The following is an 18,950-nucleotide window of genomic DNA, read 5'->3' on the forward strand; positions in this document are numbered from 1 at the left end:
CGGGCGCAGCCGGCGCAGGGCGCGGAGCGGCGGCGGGTTCGGGGCCGCGGCTCCGCCATGGTGGGGCGGCTCAGCCTGCGGGAGGTGCCCGACCTCCCGGACATGAGGAAGCGGGGCGACGCGGGGCTCGACAGCCCCGACTCCGGGCTGCCCCCCAGCCCCGGGCCCGCCCCCCCGCCCTGGCTCCTCTCCTCGGGCAGCCCCGACCGCGCCGCGACCAACGGGCTACCGGAGCCCGACCCGCCCGCGCCCGCCGCCGCGGTGAGTACCGGCACCGGCCGCCCCCGCCACCCCTCCTCTGGCGCCGCCGCCCCGGGGGCCGGCGGGACCCCCCGCCCCGGGCTGCAGCCCGCAGAGCGGCGGGGGAGCGGCGGCCCCGGGCCCCCGCCGCCGCCCCGCCGCTGGTGCCGGGCTCGGTGCCGCTGCGGCAGGTGCCGGGCCCCGCGCCCCGGGGGCTGCCCGCCGCCGGCGTCAGGCGGAGCGGAGCGGAGAAGCCGCTGCCCTTGGGACCCTGCCGGGATGCATCGCCCCGGGACGGGCGGGCGGGCGGGCGGCTGCTCCCCGGGCTTCGCGCTCCGGGCCCCGCCGCATCCTCTGAGGAAGGGAGGGTGGCAAACCAGCCCGGGGGGGCCGGCACCGGGGCGGCCGGCGTGGGGACGGGTTGGAGACAACGGACCTCCGTTTCCCTCCCGTCCACCGACGTCTCCTGCTGCTGTCGCGTCCGTTAATGCGCCCGCACCGGGAGGGAGCCCGCCGGGGAACCGGGGCGTCCGCAGGCAGGGCCGGGGCCGCGTTGGGTCAGGGGAGCCGCGGGGATTTTTGAAAGCCTCCGGCTTTGGGGTCGGTTCGTGCTGATGCAAGGGACGCCCCTGTCTCTCCTGCCCCAGGCAGGGGTTGGGACGGTGTCACAGCACATCTTTGAAAATCCCTGTGGGAAATGAACTCTCGTTATTCCAGAGAGTGACCCAGAGTAGGACGTTTGTATGTTAAACTCTGGTTTCAGTTAATAGTATCAGGTAGAGATGCGCTAGTTTTTCGCAAAATGATTTTTGAATGTTGACGCTGAGCTGTTGGTACAAATTGGGAAGCGCAGATCTAGAGGAAAGATCCCTTTTCTACAGGGGTGCTGCCATGAAATCAGAAAAGGCCATAGGAGAACCAACCATGTGTTGAACAGGAGAGATGCTCGCAGCCCCCTCGCCCCTGGATAGTAACGCACACGGGCAGAGGTGGCTGCAAAGCCTACAGTGGGTCGCTTCCCTTCAGGGCCGCCTTGGTTTCCGCCTGGCTGTGGGACGCTGCCAGGCCGCTGTCAGCTCGCAGTGCTGCCCGTCCAGGAGAGCGGCACAGGGATGCGCCGTGAATCGCCGCTCAGAGGGAACGAGTTAATCCTTCCCAACAGGTCATGTGTGAATTAGACAGGCTGGATTTAATGCCTTCAAATAGTAGGCATGGCGTAGCTGTGAACCAAGGAGGTTGCTCACGGTGAGATGTCCCGCAGTAATTTCCTGCTGCGGTCTGCCCGTGGGGATATCTGATGAATCCAGCAAGGAGAGTTCTCTCAGACACTCATAATGTTAGCTATAAATTGAACTTGCGCTCATACAGCGAATGGACTATAGTTCGTGCTGCAGAAGGCTGCGCTGCGCCGAGGGGCTGTGTTTCTCTCTCATTTCCCAGAGTGGCTCCTCTGAAGTAAGCTCCTGGAGTTAGGACTTGTCTTCAAAAAATACACCTCGCCACATCGTTGATGCTGTAGACCAGCGTCAAGTCAGAGCTGCAGGTTGCACCTGTAGGCATGTCGTGGACTCGCGGATCCTCTTGCACGTGAATGTGAACCTCGACATCTCTGTACCAAGGGCTAAATAAATGTGTTTCCTTGAGAATATACTGAATTGTGACATAAAGAGGATTATTTTTGCATTTTTTGCAGAATTCTGTGTTTTCTCCCAGCCCTGTTCTCCCCAGCTGCCCTCCAAGATTGTGTCCTTTATCCTTTGGCGAAGGAGTTGAGTTTGACCCTTTACCACCAAAGGAAATAAGGTAAATATTGTGTTACAGTCATCTAGTTTTGAAGGAGTTAGCCTGTAAAGGAGTAGTTAGGCCTTATCAGTGCCTGTGAGTCAAGTTAATTTATTTGCAGAGCTATTGTTCCACGCAGCTGTACATTCCTGGACCTGGACATTTTGAAGGAGTGTTCAGCCTCTTTTAATTCCATATGTTTTTTTTTCCAGGAAGACTTTCCTGTATTTTACTCTCTTGCTTTTACTTCATTGCACTGCTCCAAAATGTTGCCTTTCAACTGATTAACCAGAAGGTAATCGTGAAGGAAGATCTTCAAAGCAGCCATCTTTCTAGAACTGTTTTATTAGGGGAAAGGAATTTTGCTGTCCTAACCTCATGGGTTTGTAATAAGTACTTTCTGTCTTATCAGCTGTGGCTGGCTGTGTGAACTAAAAGAAAAGTTAATATTAAGAGAGTGCATAATTTTTTTTTTTAAATCACTTTGCAGCCTGTGAATTATTCCTTTGAACATCATGATTTGCAGTAATGAGAAATGAAGGCTCCCAGTTGATCACTGTGCAAGCAGAGGTAGACTGATACAATCAAACAGAAGCCTAATGCAGGGGAGGGTAGAAAGCGGTGGTTGCCCTGGTGTGGGGAAGGAGCCCGCCCCGTGGCTGGAGCTGAAGGCAGTTGGCACCGTGAAAAAGCTAACACAGAGTTGTCACACTGTGAAGGAGATGAAAACTTTCTTCTGCAATCCAGGCACAGAGGATTTTCTTCCCCGCAGAGTCTGATGTGCAAATTGTAGTGTTTTCCTGCCAGTTGAATCTTCAGAGAGTGCCCCATGCCGGGAGCGATAGCAGAGAACTCCCGTGTGACTCTTGGCAGAGGAGAACTGAGAAAATAATGTGTGCTTCCATGGACTTGGCACTCCGAGGAATTAGGGTGCTTATGTGTAAAACCTAAATATGGATTTAGGCCTCTGGGTGTAGGCACTGGTGTTTGAAGGAGCTTCTTAGCTTCATAGAACTCAGGCTTAAGACAATGGACATGAGGATTGAGAAGATGTTTGGTGGTGCTGGCAGCTGGACAAAACAGTGACAGTGCCAGGCGTGCTGCTAACATAAGGCTTTTTCCTTAAAGGAGTGTGTGAGGCACCACCAGGCAGCGTTTGCATTACGTGGCTGTTCCTGGGTTGAGGTGGCAGGCGCAGGGCTGGGGAGCCGCCCCGGTACCCAATGGCTCCGTTTTCCAGAAAATGCAGCTTACTACTCCAGAGCAAACCTCACGCATGCGTCTCTTGTATTTCAGGTACACGTCCTCGGTTAAATACGACTCGGAGAAGCACTTCATTGATGACATCTATATGCCAGTGGGCTTAAGCGTTTCTTCTTGCAGTCAGACGGTCATCTGTGTCCCAAACTGCACGTGGCGCAATTACAAAGCGGAGGTCCACTTCGAGCCCCGCAACAAGCCCCAGCGTTTCACCAGCACCACCATCATTTACCCGAAGCACGCCAAGACTGTGTACACCACCACGCTGGATTACAACTGTCGTAAGACCATGCGGCGGTTCCTCTCCAGCGTAGAACTGGAAACTTCGGAGTACCTGGGGAACGACTGTGTCCTGGATGGTTGCTGACTGACGGCCATCTCTCTTGCTCTGATCCATCCCAGTCCCATCTAATGTACTGTGCCAACTCCACTAGCTAAAGCGGGTACAGACCCTCTTCCTCAGCTCTTAATTCCTGCTTTAAGCATCAGAATGGTCTGAACGCAGCTTTCTGTGGGAACTTAACTTAGTAAGGAACTTGTTTCTTTGCCTTTAAAGTTGTGAGTTCCCTCCCCTTCCCCACAGTGCAGTAATCAGATAAAAATAAGGGGAAGTATTTTCCCAGAGAAAAAATTGACAGGTAAGAAAGACTGTGGAATAGTGCCTGGCAGGTGGAAATCCGTTCGATGCTTTGTGGTGATGTGCAAAAATAAGGGCAGTTCGCTCTCTTGCAGAGAATCTACCAGGTCATTTGGTTACAGCCAGAGCTGTCATTCATTTCAGTGTAGATCGTGAGACTGTTTTCTCTGAAGAACCATCTCCTGGAAATTGCTGGAAAAATTTAACAGAGAAAAATCTGGAATTCTGCATTTAACAGGCACAAAAATGTTATCCTATGGCATTCATGTCCGGTTTGAAGGTGTGAGTTGGAAAGAAGAGGAATTCTGAGTAGAGCAAACTGCTTTTGCAGCTCCAGGCAGCAGAGAAAGGATGAGGTAATTCAAGTTCTTTAGGTGAATGGCGCGATGTATCTTCTGTACTTAAAATGACTTCTACAGCGCTGTAGTCTGTGTAACATGCTAGCATTTGTGTACTATGTGTAGTAGGACTTGTAATGAAGAATATCAGGCCAAAAATTATCCCTCTATTGTTGGAAAGTCAAGACTTGACAGTGTGGTGGTGGAAAAACACCAGTGCCTAGGTTTTGTCAACGTTGTTCTGTCTGCACTACGGGAGTTGTAATTAGGAATGTTTCCGAAAATGCACCGTGTGTACAGGGACCTGGAGTGGAGAAGGAGGTGCTGGGATCGGGTGTGAGACTCGGTCGTGGTGAGGGTTGTGAAGAGGTAGATGGTAGCAAAGGACAGGCAAATTTTTATTGCATAGCAAAATCCACAGCTGTAGCTCTGCTTCCCCATTGAGCTTCTCATTTCAGAGGTCCATGTCTTCTCTGGACTTGAATATTCAGGACGTCACTGGGATGGGGTAGCATTTGCCTGTCTATAGGCTGTTGAATAACCCCTCCAGTCCCACATGCATGATGAGTTTGGGGACCAAAGGGAATAACTTCAGATACTATGAAAGGCCATCTGGATGTTACGTGCATTAGTTTATCATGCACTTTGAAAATAAGACGGAGAGGTTTCTTACTTTACCCAGATGTTGGTTTTTTTTTTCTATATTGACAGAGAGCAGTGTAGTGTGGAGAGCATCTGCTTTTGGGAGCGTGGCTTATGTTGGTGGCTAGCGTGGTGTAGCAGCTCAGAAACACTTGGTAGACTTGATTTAGCTGGACACGGCTTTTCCATGTATTCCAAAACTCCTCTGAGGTGCGGGTCACCTTCTGGTTCAACATCAGCCCTGGACCTGTTTTAAAGAGGACTTTGCTACTGTGTGGCCTCAAGGGTGAATTTTGTCAGTGGTGAGTTAGAAACTCGGGAGCCTGTTCTTGAGCTGTACTTAGCGCGTGTTTGTGCAAGCGCGATGAATGGTGTGGGAGTGTACTCTAGTGTAAACTGAAATGATTTGGGAGACTAAAAATGCAGCAGGAAGGAAAGCTTGAGTTTGTGGGGTTTGGGTTTTTTGTTGTTTTGGTTTTTTACTTATTTATTAGCTCAGAACAGAATGTCCTTAGTCTTTGGTACTTGCCTCAGAAAACCAGATCCTAAAACCAGGGTGACAGAGGATGCCAAAGTCAGGTAGGCATTGCTCCAGAGTTGTTAAGAGCAGCACAGCCTTCTCAATAAACATGTTGGTTTCAGACTACAGTATTTAGGAGATGTGTCTTAAATACCTGTCGCCATTCTCCCCTAAACGTTGCCCCAAGATATACTTGTTGCGTAACAGAAGGCACAACTCAGCCCCTAAGTGTGTGGGGTTTCAAATGGACAGAACTCTTCTTTGGGGAAGCTATTGCATCATGGCTCGCTTCGCAGTTTTGTGTACCTTGCTCCTGAAACATCTGGTGCTGGCCACTGTTGGACACAGGACGCTGGAAGAACGGACCCTGGATTGCTCCGACAACGCTCTTCCAATGAATTCGTTTGCAGGAGATCTGAGAGAAGATTATTTTAAGTTGTAATCGTTAATTGTCCCTAGTTAAATTAGAAATTAAATGACCCTTACACTATGGTTTTAGGATAAAGCACCTGATTTTTATAAAGCAAACAAACTTAATTATGTACCTCTTAAAAATATTTTAATTGGTAGAGATACCTTTTAAATTATTTATGTTCCAACATTTGCAAAGCTCTGATTAGCTCTGTGCAAGTGTTCCGATATCTGTGATGTTTCCCACCCCCTCCTTCTAATTTTCAATTTGTCTTTTACTTTATTGGTAATAAATGATCTGAAAACCATCATATAGGGAAGTCTCTTTATTTTTCATTCAAAGCTTTTCAGTGTTTATTGTGGTATTTACTTAGCAATAAATACATAATATATCCTGCCATTCCCAGCTCCCCTCTTGTTTCTCTTATATCATGTGTTGCTGTTGTTTACATATTCTGGGAAGGCGTTTCCTATATAAAACTGTATTTAAAAAAAAAACCCACACCAAATGTTGTGGTTTTATCTGTTTAGTAAGAGACTTGAAAAAGTGCCTTGAAGACCGCTGAAAATCCTCTCCAGTATGTATTTGAGTCTTTCATCTGGTATAGTTTTATTTTTAAAGATTAGTTTCTGGTATGGATTTCAGCATATCCTGCAAGTGAAGCACTTATCCTTTTCAAATATGACAAGTATTTAACCAGACAGGAATTTCTTTTTAATATTGGTTAAAAATGTAGATGCTCAAATGCTACTTTAGTAACTGCAGCATAAACATAAGACTAGAATGTGTTATGCATTAAACTTTATAAAAACAAAATAGATGATTACAACTATTGTTTTGAGAGAAATGCTGTAGTGTTTTTCTGGATACTTAATCTGTTCTTTAAACTCTTCTGAATTTGCAGGCGTGCTGATTTTGTTAGTATCTCTGGCAGGGTAGAAGTGGATGCAATTGAACATCAGTTAATTAATTCCTAATGGGATTTTTTGCTTACTTTTCATTGTTCATCTGGTTGTCTCCTTGCAAAAGCTCTAGATTTGCATGTAATGACATTATTGGAATCTAGGGAGCTTTGAAGCTATTCTAAAGCTTGCTGCTGCTCCTGCAAAGGTCTGTGCAAGCATTTTGAGTATCATGCAGTGTCTAAAGTATTAAACAGGAGAAAAGCCGTATATAAACATCAATTGCTGTATAAAAGACAGTCCATTTGAAGAGCCATTAAGAAAAAACTTTAGAAATCAGAACAGTATCTTTCAGGAGGACTTCAGGAAAAACTTTCTCTCCTTTCAGATGCGCCATCTAACTTCCAGATACTTCCTTTAGTGTGGCCTGGGCTGTTTTCCATTAATATTGCAGTAACACGCTGTATGAAAGATGTTCCTTTACTATCAGAAGTTGAAGTAGGGGAGTACAAGGCAGCTTACTGTTTGATGTGATTTTTAATTCATATTGGCCAAGTGGGCTTCTGGTTAGTACATAGCATGACAAGGGTAACCCCCTCGTTATAGGTGTGCTCCATTTTCCTTGTATATGTGCTGTGCTTCTCCAGAATGTGAAATCGGAGGGTCTGATACAATGAATTTTGGTAACAAAATAAAATACTGTACCTAACAATTAGATCACAAGCTAGGAGACAAGGGCTGGATTCCAATCCCGATTTTGCAGCTCACTCAGTTTCCAGTACTAGGTAAGTCTGTGTGCCTGCAAATCATTTTAGCCTCCAAAGAAGGTATCCGGTCATTCACCTGCCCATACTCAGTTTTCCCATCTGCCACAGGGCTGTGGTTGCTGGTTTCCGGACCAGCAGTTCATGATGTGAATACCTGAAAAGCTCGGGTGTAATGCAGTGAGTGTTATTTTGAAACAGACCGATAGCAAGAACTAGGGATACTCCAGGACAAATAGGCAGTATGGAAAGGAACGCTTCTAATTGTTGAAGTAGTCTGAGTTGCATCCATATTTTAACTAAGAGGTTGGTTTGTTTTTAAAATATAAATGTCCTGTTCTCCACACAGATGTAAGACAGTGAGTAATCAGCACTAAGCTACAGAACTTGTTCAGAGATTTTGGGTGACACCAGTGGTTGCAGCTTGGAGATTGTGCTAGCTCGTCAGCATTCAGGACCAGTTCACGCTTGCTCCTCCAGAAAATAACTGCAGCAATCTGCTTTACATACTGTGTGATCACTGCTTGTGCATGATACCCTGCGATGAAGTAATGGGGAATGCCTGACAGTTGGGCATGGCTCAGCGAGTAAATGTTGCTGGATATACGATTCGTACCGTTTCCTTCTGTTCATCTTATAGATACCCAGCCTTTCTTCCTCTGCTACAGGATCTTCAAGAATCCCATCCCATCGAAGGCTTTCGTTAAGCTGAGCAGAAAGACTTTGATCTGTTTGACTAGAGTCCAAAATGGTGGAAGTCGATACTACAGCCTTGTTTATTTCTGCATCCTTCTGATTCTCTTTTGGACTATTTTGGGCTGAGTCAGGGTTCCTCCCAGGACCTGGGATTTCAAGTGATGGAGGGGAGCAGGCCTGCTGCTTTCTGGTTTTGTGGTGGTGGTTATCTGTTAAAATGATAAACGCTGTTAGCAAAAATTCATGCATTGCGTCTGAGGCTTTCCTGCTTATTTTATACAGAGGATGATGAGACAAGTGCTCGCTGTGCCTTTATGTGCCCATTAATAAGAAACCAAATCTATAAGAAAATATTAATGGCCTAAAAATCTTATTTTTAAGTGGGAAATATATAGTTATCTGACTGGCTACCATAACAATTCTCACACCTGTAAAACATTTATTGAGGCTGTTAATGCATTAATAGCACTATTATACTGGCATCAAGTTCACTGTGCCTGCCTAACTCGATTTAGGCAGGAAATTGATTCTTAATTGTTGGGGACTTTTTTTAAACTGTTATCCATTAATACAGCAAGCAATGTGATTTTTTTTTTTTTTAATAGTACAATTTCTGGAAACTTTCAGGCACCTTTTGTACTAAGATACTGGAAGTGAATGGCTATTCCTTTACACGGAAGATTTCTTGAAATTAACCTCCCCTTTCTGCAGCTATAACAGCAACTCAACCCCACTGATGGGAAGTTAGATCAGTGCCGTGACTCATGCCCCAGGAATGGCAAATATTTAAACAACTATACTGTAGCTCACCAAAAGAAAACCACTAAATATTTACAACATCCCAAATCTTAGGCAGTTTATGAAATTTCCTACTTCTTGACAGATGTCTTATGCCTCCTACTGCTTATGGTGTGTAGTTACATGTACTCAATCTTTTTCTTTTTTTGGGTAGATTTGTAGCTACGTATGAAACTATATGTATAAACAGGCTACAGATTCACTGAAAGGTTTTGAAGTGCCATAGATGATTTCCTAGAGAAGGTTGTTTTTCCTCTCCATGGCAGTTGTCCTGCAGGATGGAGGGAGAGCTGAGCACTGCATCCTCTGGCCACCAAGGACAGGTGAATCCGAGCTGCCTTCTTGATGGTACGCACGCTTTGGCTGCACATCCCTTCATGTCTGTGCAGTATCAATTGCACAAACATGCGATGTTGAGCAGTGGTCATGTACCAGCCTGGTGCACACATGGCTTTGTCCAGTGACCCCCTCCCTCCCCAGGCCTGCCTGGACCCTGCGTGGGGTGTTTTGGGGATGGCTGTGGGGAGCACGGTGGCTTCGTGGGGGATGGTGACTTTGCCCACACCTGCTGCAGCAGCCAGCCCGGCTCACCTGCCCGCACGGTGGTGGTGGTGGTGGTGGTGGCACTCCTGTGCGGCGGCTGCTGCTGCTTCTTTCTTCGTGGTGGCTTCGTGCCGGGGGCCGGGGGGGGAGCACGGGCAGCCCCTTGCCCCCCGCCGTCTGCCCGTGCAGCTCTCCTGCCTGCAGGGCCCTGCAGCAGTCCTGGCATGGCCCCCCACGGCCGCCCTCGAGCCTGGCAGGGAGCAAGGGAAGGAAGGTCAGCAGCCCTGGCCCAGCCTCCCTCCTTGTCCATGACCCCCCCTCCATCTTCACTCCCCCCAGTGCCTTCCCCCTACATCTCTCCTTTCCTCAGCACCCTTCCCCCCATTTCCCCTCAGTGCTTCACCTCCCCTCAGTGCCTTCCCATTCCATCTCCCTCAGGTTTTGCCCCTCCATCTCCTCTCCCCTCAGCGCCTTCCTCCTCCATCTCCCCTCAGCTTTTCCCCTCAGTGCCTTCCTCCTCTACCCTCCCTCAGCTCTTCTCCTCAGGCCTTCCCCCTCCATTTCCCCCCAGGTGTTGCCTTCCATCTCTCCTCCTCTCACTGCGTTCCCTTTCCATCTCCCCTCAGCGCCTTCCCTTCCACCTCACCTTCCCCCTTCACCTCTCCTCCCCTCAGCACCTTCCCCTCCATCTCACCACTGCCTTCCCCCTTCCTGTTCCCCTCCGCTCCCCTCAGCACCCACCCTTCAGCGAGGTCTCCAGGGCAGCCATGCCGCAGTGGCAAGCCTGGGCTTGCCTGCTTGGCGAGGGGCCCGGTGCCATTGCTCTGTGTGAACAACCCTGTCCAGCACAGGTTTCCTCCACTGCGCCCCTCTGCATGTGTAAGTACTGGGGCTTGCCCGAGGTAATATGACCACAGCAGAAAGTATTGCCTTGTCCGAGTAAGTACAGCCCTCACAGCAGGTGAAGTATTGCAGGGCTGTGGGGTTTGCAGCACAGCACTGCTGCAGAAGGAAAAATCAAACCCAAATCCATTGCAGGGAGACCAGCTCTCGGGGGCCTTCCCGCCCCTTCGTAGTACCTCAGCCCTGTAAATGAAGGTGCTGAGGGAAACTCCGCTCTCCCTTCCCTCCCCTCTGCCTTTCCCCACATCAGAGCAAGGAAGGTACATGTGAAACAGATTCTGAGGTGGCAATAGCTCTCCCGAGCGTTTTGGGGCCGGTGCAAGCCTCAGATCTCCTGCCCTTGCTGCTGCGTTGTGGTGGTGAGTGTTTTAACAGCCTCACCAGCGAGGGAGATGAGTGTGTCTCCTTCAGAGGTAAGCCTGGATGAAAAGCATTCGCGGGAACTCTAGCAAGAGTTGCTGAAGCAATGCACCACTTATTTGTCGTCCTCTCCCTGGAAATAACATGAGGTTTAATCCTGGTTTGGTTGTTTTCTCTCCGTCCCTGCCTGCCTCTTTCTTTCTCTCCTTCTGATCTATTTAGATGTGAAATTCGGCAGACGCTCGCGGTTTCATTCAGACAGGTTGTGATGAAATCAGGCTCCCGGGAGGCTGCTCCCACGGCAGATCCCTGAGCTGCAGGCAGCACTTCTGCGACTGCTGCTAATGGTCTGATTTCAAAGTGTCAACAGCAGGGGTTTCGCAGTGATGGTTATTACTAATGCTGTACAGCAGCCAGCAGGTCTCCAAAGCCTGCGTGTGCGTGAAAGGGATGGTGACACAGGGCAAAAAGGCAAGGAAAATGGGAACAGCAGTGATGGGATGTAAATAATTCATCCAGACTGAAAAATGAGTATAATATTTTTGGAGAACAGCTGAGGGAAGGGGATTACTTGTAGCTAGTGGTGGTTGTTGTTAATTTTATTATTATAAAACCTGACTTGCCAGCCAAAATTAGAGCCCAGTGGTAGTGGCTGGCCTGAGCTACATACAAAGAAAATAATCTTCTGACAGCTCCTCCCTGGAGTACCAGGACGGGTAGGACCAACATTCACCTGATTAACCTGCCCCTTCTGCTGCTGCAGTTGGCCAGGAGGATGCTGAGTGGTGAGGTGCTCCCTGGCAGCAGATAATTTTATTCTGAAGGGGCATCATCCTCAGGCAACTTCCTTATCCTCTTACTGCTTTCTGTCACTTTTCTCTTTGTCCCCCTTTTCTGTTTAGACTGAGAGTCTCAAACTCTGCCGTGCCCAGTGCAGCCAGACTCCAGTCTCAGTGGATGTTCTACCTGCAATTCACAGTAAAAATACTAAGAACAAACTTTCCACAATCCTCTGAAGGTTTCACTGCGTCTTGGAGGCATATATCTTTTGAAAATAAAGATATCATTAATTCATAAAATAGAAGTCCAATCTGTAAACCCTTGCCAGGAAGGGTAATTGCATTCAAGCAGTAGATCTATATGTGTAAGTGTTGTTAGAATTGTCTTTCAATTTGCTTGAATATTCCTACTGCCCTCTTTAATTTTAGCTTGAGTGTAAAATGAAGTAAAGGTACCATTGTATTTATTTCCTTTGGTGAGACAGGGTGCTATTATGACCCCCCCATTCACTATAAAATCTGGGTAATGCAACAGGCAGGTGCCTCTGAGAGATTTGTGAACATGCCTTATATCCTGATGGGAAAAATTAGTAATTTTATAAGCAATTATATAGATCTGGTGACACGAGGAACGAAACTTGCAAGCCTTAAATTCAAAGCCCAGCCTAAGCTCGTGTCAGAAGGTGGATCTTCACAGTTGTAGTGTATATGTACCTGTGTATTTTTATCAGGACATCAAAGAAATGCCCAAACCTCAAATACATAACCCATGGTTGCTGGGTTCTAACTCAAATGGCTTTTATTGGAGGGGGGGGAGTTTCTTGGTGCACTTTTTGACTTCAAATGCAACTATGCTGAGAAATTCCTCTAGATTTCCCGGGGAACCAGTTTACTCCAAAATGTGCATCATTCTCCTGGGCCACAGGTGCACTGAAACTGTGTATAGACCTACTGCACTGGGCTCCCAGGGAAGTCTTGTGAAATGTTAAGAGTTGATGCTGTAGGCTTACCTTGAACAAGGAAAAGAGAATTAGACCTGAGACTTGGTTGTGCGAGCAAAAAGAGCAGTGGATCAGAATGGGGAGTTTGTCTTTAAAAGAGGTAAAAAAGCAGCTTAACTTGCTATGAAGCATCCATATTCTTTAAATGTTTCTTTTGTCTTATATAAACTTGAGCAGGTGTGCTCAATAGGCAAGATTTTTTTTTTTTTGTTCAGATTAGGGACTGAATCATTGACCTTTTTATTGAGGAATGATAATTAGAGGGACAAATAGTAGAGGATTGCAATCAGAGTAACAGCTTGGAGAAAAATCCTGGCCTTCTTGCTGTGAATTGTAAAGCGGCTAGACTGAGCTGGAGTGGTCAGGGCGATGGGAAGGGAGTGCCAGACATCTCTGGCTGTGGCAGCTCCTTGCCAGTTGTCAGCCTGTGTCCCGAGGAAGTGGTCTTTCAGAGATAAGCAGCCAGCCAGTTTGGCCTTTGGTTATTCTATATGTTTAAAACTGCTCATAATTAATACTCTTATTATTATTTGTGTATTAAAACATTAATTGTCCACCTCACATTCTTGTGTCAAATGCTGAACAGACAGATGATGAGAATCCTTACCTGAAGGAACCTGTGATTTAACCAGAAACAACAGCCAAACTGTGGAAAGCAAACTAGCAGTGCAACGCCTCAGCTCTGATTGCCCAGCAGGACACGGCTGAGAACGGGAGCCCAGACCCTTGCTTACCAGTCCAGTGTCCAAACTGGGAATCATTTCCTGTAGCACTCCAGGATTGTTACAATTAGGATTGTTTTGCTATACAATAGGGCTGCTTTTAAGCATCTGTAGTTCTTCCGGAGAACACCTTCATGCCCACAAGTTTATAATCTCTCTCAAAATGGTGGTCTTTATTTTTAATTTCTTGAGAAATGTGCCTGTCCGAGGGTGACACAGGAGGGCTGCTCCCCGGCGTGCAATTATGTGCTGTGCTGAAAGGTGACTGGATCAGTTTGGGGCATCTGCGGTGCAACCATCAGCATCGCTGATAGCCCTGCAGGAGAAGGTTGCTATCCGTTACAGTCCTTGTCATGTATATATTTAAAATCCCTGGCAGCTGTGATCTGGTGAATAATTCAGTGAAACCCATCATCAATAAAAGAGAGATTTTGAAGGGTTCTTTGTGTGGAAGTGCCTGTTTTCTGAGAAACGAGTATATTAAAAATTGACTTCATGCTATCAAGATAAAACTCATATTTAGCCTTTTTAAATTTTTAATGTAATGTCATATTTATTCTCTGTGACTTCCAGCTATCAAGGCCCAGCCTTGCAGTCGGACTCGGAAGCATCTGTGGTTCTGTGGGGATCCCAACAAGCAAATTCAACAGCAGAATGGATACAGGCTCTGAGATGTGTGTCGTTTCCTGCGCCTATTGCTCCTGCCAGTACAGCTGGTTAAATAAGGTAATTTATCTTTTTCCTGAAGTTGGCTGAACCGTGTGCTTAATTTATTTATATTATTGACTGTGTGGAGGGCTACCCTGGTGCGAAATGTCATCTTCGAGTGCTTTCTTCCACAGAAGCACAGGCTCTGTATTAATGCAAACACTGCTTCCTCTGATGTATTTTTCAACACTTGCCTGAACCAAAAAGCAAAATATATACTCAGACTTGAACTTGATTTAGGTAAAAGGTGGCTTACGGTGTCTAAGCTTATCCTGTGGGGTCTTGTGGACGTATGGAAATGAAGGGGCTTGCAGGGCCACTGCGTTTCTCAAGAGCAGGCTCTAAACAGGCAGTAAAAGCACAGACTGAGGATTTATATTCTCTTCCTTTCTCTTTTCCTTTTCTCTTTTTCTCTCCCTCCCTTCCTGTCACATGGAAAATTTACTCACTGCATCCACTGGACGTTTAGACAGCAATGAGCCCTAATTTCTGTGTTCACAGGCTAGTGCAAAGGAATAATTGATTTCCTGTGATTTTCTGTTGACTCACTGTATGATGCCAGGCTGTCACCTCACCAAGTGCTTTGCTCTCCCCTCCCCACCCTCCCTGTGCTGCATGGGACAGTCATTAGCATTTGTACAGCTCTCCAAAGTGCAAAGCCATGTTTTGTTACGATGAAGCGTGAGGGAGTGAGCTACAAGCAGTTGTTGAAAGCGGAAGAAAAGCCACGCCAGCCCCTTGGTTCCTCACCCACTGCACAATGAGTTGGTCCAAGCAGGTTGCTGGGTTTTCCTTGGCACACTGGGTCCACGCCGAACCCGGTTTGCAATCCTTCCTGCAGACCGAGGTTTTACGGACATGGGGAGCCCGTTCACAGCAGTCCCAGGAGGAACAGCTTTACTGTAAAAAAAGTGAGACCAAATTTTGCTGCCAATCCCGGGCAACCTTCTGTAGCTGGTGTCTGTTATTAGGATCACTCCGCAGATTTGGGCCCTTAATTTTTAAAATGTAGGAGCTCCCTGCGGTTGTCCCAGGCCCAGCAGGTCACCTTGCTTTGCTCTTGTTCTGAACTTCCCCCCCCCCCCCCGCAAAAATCATTTTTGTTGGTGGGGTTGGTTTTTGCTGTGAGTTTTTGTTTGTTCGTTTCTTGGGGTTGGTTTTTTTTGCTTCGGGGTTTTGGGGTTGGGTTTTTTGTTGTTTTTTGGTTGTTGGGGCGGGGTTGTTTGGGTGGGTTTGTTTTGCTTTGGGGGGTTTGGTTTTTGGTTTTTTTTTTTTTTTTTTTGCTACCGGCTTTCCTTGTTTGGAGTTTGTTTGTTTTTCAGTGGGTTTTTATTCTCTTTTAGGGCTCGGGGGCGCGGCCGGCCGGTCCCTGCGCACATCTGCCCGCAAGCCCTACCGGCCGGCCCCGCTCCGAGTCCCGCTGCTCCGGGCCGGGCCTTGGCGGCGGCCGGCGCTGACGGGGCGGGAGCGGCGCCGCCAGGGGGTGCCCGGGCCCGCGGGGGCGCGGAGCGGGGCGCGGAGCGGAGCGGGGCGCGGAGCGGAGCGGGCGGCGCCGCCGGGGCTGGAGGAGGAGGAGGCGGTGGCGGCGGCGGCGCAGGTGCGCTCCGTTTCCGCGTTGTCCCGGGAGCGGGGCGGGGGGCGGCGGCCCGTGGCGGAGCCGGCCGCGAGTTTTGCCGGGGTAGCGAGGCCGGGTGCGAGAGCGGGGCCGGGCCGGAGGGCAGGTGGGTAAGCGGGGAGGACGCGGCGGCGGCTCTCTGCGGGAAGGGCGCACGGGCGCTTCGTGCAGAGTTTCAAGGAGAGTTTCAGGTGTTGGTACGTGCTGGCTGCCTGGACACCTGCAGGGAAACCGCTGTGTCCGGGGCCCGGGGGGTACGGCCCCTTCCCCTGGCGAGCTGGGACAGGGGGGAACGGCTTTTGGGAGGGCCTGGGGCACCCACCACACGCTCCACTGGTGGGAGAATCTTATCTAAAATGCTGCTGAAAACAGTCCGGAAAGACAGCAAGGTGAATGGCACAAGGCTGAATGTAGGTGGAATTCAGGTAACTGAATGTAAGTGACAGAGGTGTGGCGGGAAACGAGCCAGCAGCGGGAGGTTGAAAGTGACATGGTCCATTGAAAAAAATTCTCAGCCCCAGTGTGCTTCTGAGAGCTGTTGGGTTTGTGCATGTTGTGTGGTGGGAGCAGCCGTATGCATCTTACGGAGGATGGATTGTCGTGGTTCCTTTGGGCACTCTGACACAGGGTGATGGGTGCTGTTGTATGTGCAAGTAAGAATGACATGCTGTGCCCACCCGCAGGGTTTTTAGTCTGCTGCAGCTTGGGTCAGGTACTCCCCAGGGCCTGGTCAAAGTCCATGGCTTTCTTTTTGCTCGTACCAACAATGTTCAGAGTGATAAAGGTCTTGGAGTTACTGCTGGCTGTGCTTGGGTGTTGTTCAAAGGCTTCCTAGGGTGCCTAAAACCAATACTAGAGCTTAAGGATGCTGAGAAGGGGTGTTTCATGCTCCAGATGTGATGGCAGGCCTGCGGCTCAGAGCCATGCTGGATAGTGAGTTTTTGGCAAGGCCTGGGGTCAGGCTGCTCAGCAGAGTTTCTCTGCCGGCCGTGAACGTGCTTTTCCTGGCTCACTCAAGGTCACCCACGAAACAGGCTGGCATGCAGTTCTCCTACAAGAGATTCATTGACAAACGCTGGCCCTTGCTCAGTACTTCCGGGCTATGTCCAATTCTTTGTAAGAAACTTGATGGTTCTCTGGAGGCTGGGAGGTGCCGATTCCACGCTGCCAACCTCCAGCCACAGAAGGTCTCCTGAGCTTTTTGGCATATCAGAATAGTGAAATGAGTCTTTTTAATTGGCCATTTAGATGCTAATTTGCTTCTCTTAGGCCTATGCCAGATCAACCTGCCACAGAATGTGAGTCAGAAAGAGCCTCCTGTCTTCATGAATTATTCACTTTGCACAACGCACCTGCCTGGCTGGGGATCAGAAGGAAATAGGGCCAACGTCTGATAAATAAAGATACACCTTGGCAGGTGGAATAGTGCTGGCTTTCCGCTCCAGCACCGCAGGGTGCTGGGGAGCCGAAGACTGCTTTGCTTGGGCAAAAACTGGTTCTTTATAGCTTACCATATATCAAGTAGCCACGCTAATAAGTGCGTCTCATTAATACAGGATTGTTGGTACTGTATGTCAGTTTTCCTGTAGAGCTGATTTTATCTTCCCTCTCATAGGACTGGCATGGACCTCCAGGGCATTGTATTTAATAAGCTTTTTAACAAGCTCTGTCTTAAAAGGAGTTAGGCTTCTTGCCACTGCTGCTGGGATTGGGAGGCAGCTCTGGTGCATGGGAACCTTCTTTGTTTTCCCCCCAAACCTCATCCCCACTTGCTCCTTTTCCAATTTGGCCTTATGTGATAATGACACTTCTCTCCCTTTCCATGTGCTGAGGCCAATTTGTGTTTAACTTGAGCCGGGCCAAGCAAAATTGAATGCATGGCTCTGAATGAGATCTTCCCTGTTTCGCTGGTGCTGGTACTGCTTAGATTGAGCCTTCATGGTGGGACAGACAGATAGAAAGTCTGTCTGATTGGGTTCTTAAGTTGTTGTCCCAAAGCTTGCCAAGGCTTTGTGGTGTTTATTTGGACGTTGTGTTTTCCTTGTCTCTGTTGGCCCAAGCCACAGAGCTGCAAGTCAAATCTGATCGTATTGGTTTCCTTGTGTTGCTTGGCTCTCCATCTGCTGCTAAGGGTTTGCACTAACAGTGGGGATTTGTCACAGTAAGAAACTGCACAAGGCCATTTCCCAGCCGTGCCCCTGTGTGCCGGCCCAGCTCTCCCCCTTCCTGAGAGTGGGCAGCAGGAAGGTGATGAGGATTGCTTGGTGCCACTGTGCTGGTGCTTCCTCCCTGCTTTGCCCCTATAAAATGTCGATGCTTACAGCAGGCTCCTTTGCCACTGGAGGGGCTGAGAAACTGCTAGATGCAGGTATGAAGGGGCAGTTCGAAGTGGTTTGGGTGTGAGATAAACTTTTCTAAAGCCCTGATTCAGGCCAGCACTTGTACAGGCACAGTTACTCCCCTTCTCTGGCTCTGAGACTTGGCTGTATTTTGAAAGTCAAGTGTGTGTCTTCTGCCACGCTTCTACAGCCCCAAGGGTTATTCTGTCACTTTAAAACAGTCGTATGCTTTGAAATACAACTGTGGCACTAGGATCTTTAAAACATGAAGGGAAGACTTGCGTCTGGACTAAATAGCCTTTCGGTGCCTGCTTGTACTTGTCTCCTGCTGTGCGACTAGTGTCTGGGAGGAAAAGGGACTGGCCAGCAGTGGGTGGGAGGCAGAGGCTGGGTTAACCTTATCTATCTCCACTAGTCATTTATCCTCTGTCATAGCAACAAGAGCAAACACTCACTTAGTTGCTAAGGTTTCCCAGGGATAATGGGGTCTGGTGCGGAGCAGAGAGTAATTACACTGCCTCTTTGAGGGAGCAGCAGCTAAAAGGAAAAACAGGCCAGCACGCTACCTGGTGCAAGCTGGGAGTCCTGGGGGAGGTGATGCCCTCAAAGCAGGCAAGTTAATTACACCGGCACAGCTCGGCTTGGGAATTGGGAACTTGTCTCTGGCCAACTGTTTAATTTTTATTTTTTAAATGAAGTATTTAAAAAAAATTTGCCTAATTAATTTCCTATAAAAACAAATTAATATAGACACGAGCTGCTTAGCTGAAATAACCAGGCAAATGAAAGCTGACTGGAGAGTGCCTTATGGGCCTGTATAGGACATTTTTGTATTTGCAGGGCTCCGAGGAATTCATGCTTCGTGGGCACCTGTAATCAGCCCAGCTGCAGGAGGGCTCGTGCAGGCTGTGCTTTCGCTGCCGTGAGGAGGTGTTTTCTACTGCAATGACTACCTCAATGTCAACAAGACCCTTCAGTTTCAACTTTGA

At 48.6% G+C, this 18,950-nt stretch overlaps 1 protein-coding gene across 1 annotated transcript; it reads left to right on the forward strand.

Moving 5' to 3' along the window:
* Positions 1-6,141, forward strand: RFLNB (refilin B). Its single transcript, XM_087752170.1, has 3 exons — positions 1-261; positions 1,934-2,043; positions 3,319-6,141. Exons 1-3 carry the CDS (start codon positions 58-60, stop codon positions 3,647-3,649), a joined length of 645 nt encoding a protein of 214 aa, XP_087608296.1. The 5' UTR covers positions 1-57; the 3' UTR covers positions 3,650-6,141.
* The last annotated feature ends 12,809 nt before the right edge of the window (positions 6,142-18,950 follow it).

Source organism: Nipponia nippon, unplaced genomic scaffold (assembly GCF_047370975.1).
Source record: "Nipponia nippon isolate SJK-2023a ecotype South Korea unplaced genomic scaffold, ASM4737097v1 scaffold_15, whole genome shotgun sequence".
Lineage (NCBI taxonomy): Eukaryota > Metazoa > Chordata > Aves > Pelecaniformes > Threskiornithidae > Nipponia > Nipponia nippon.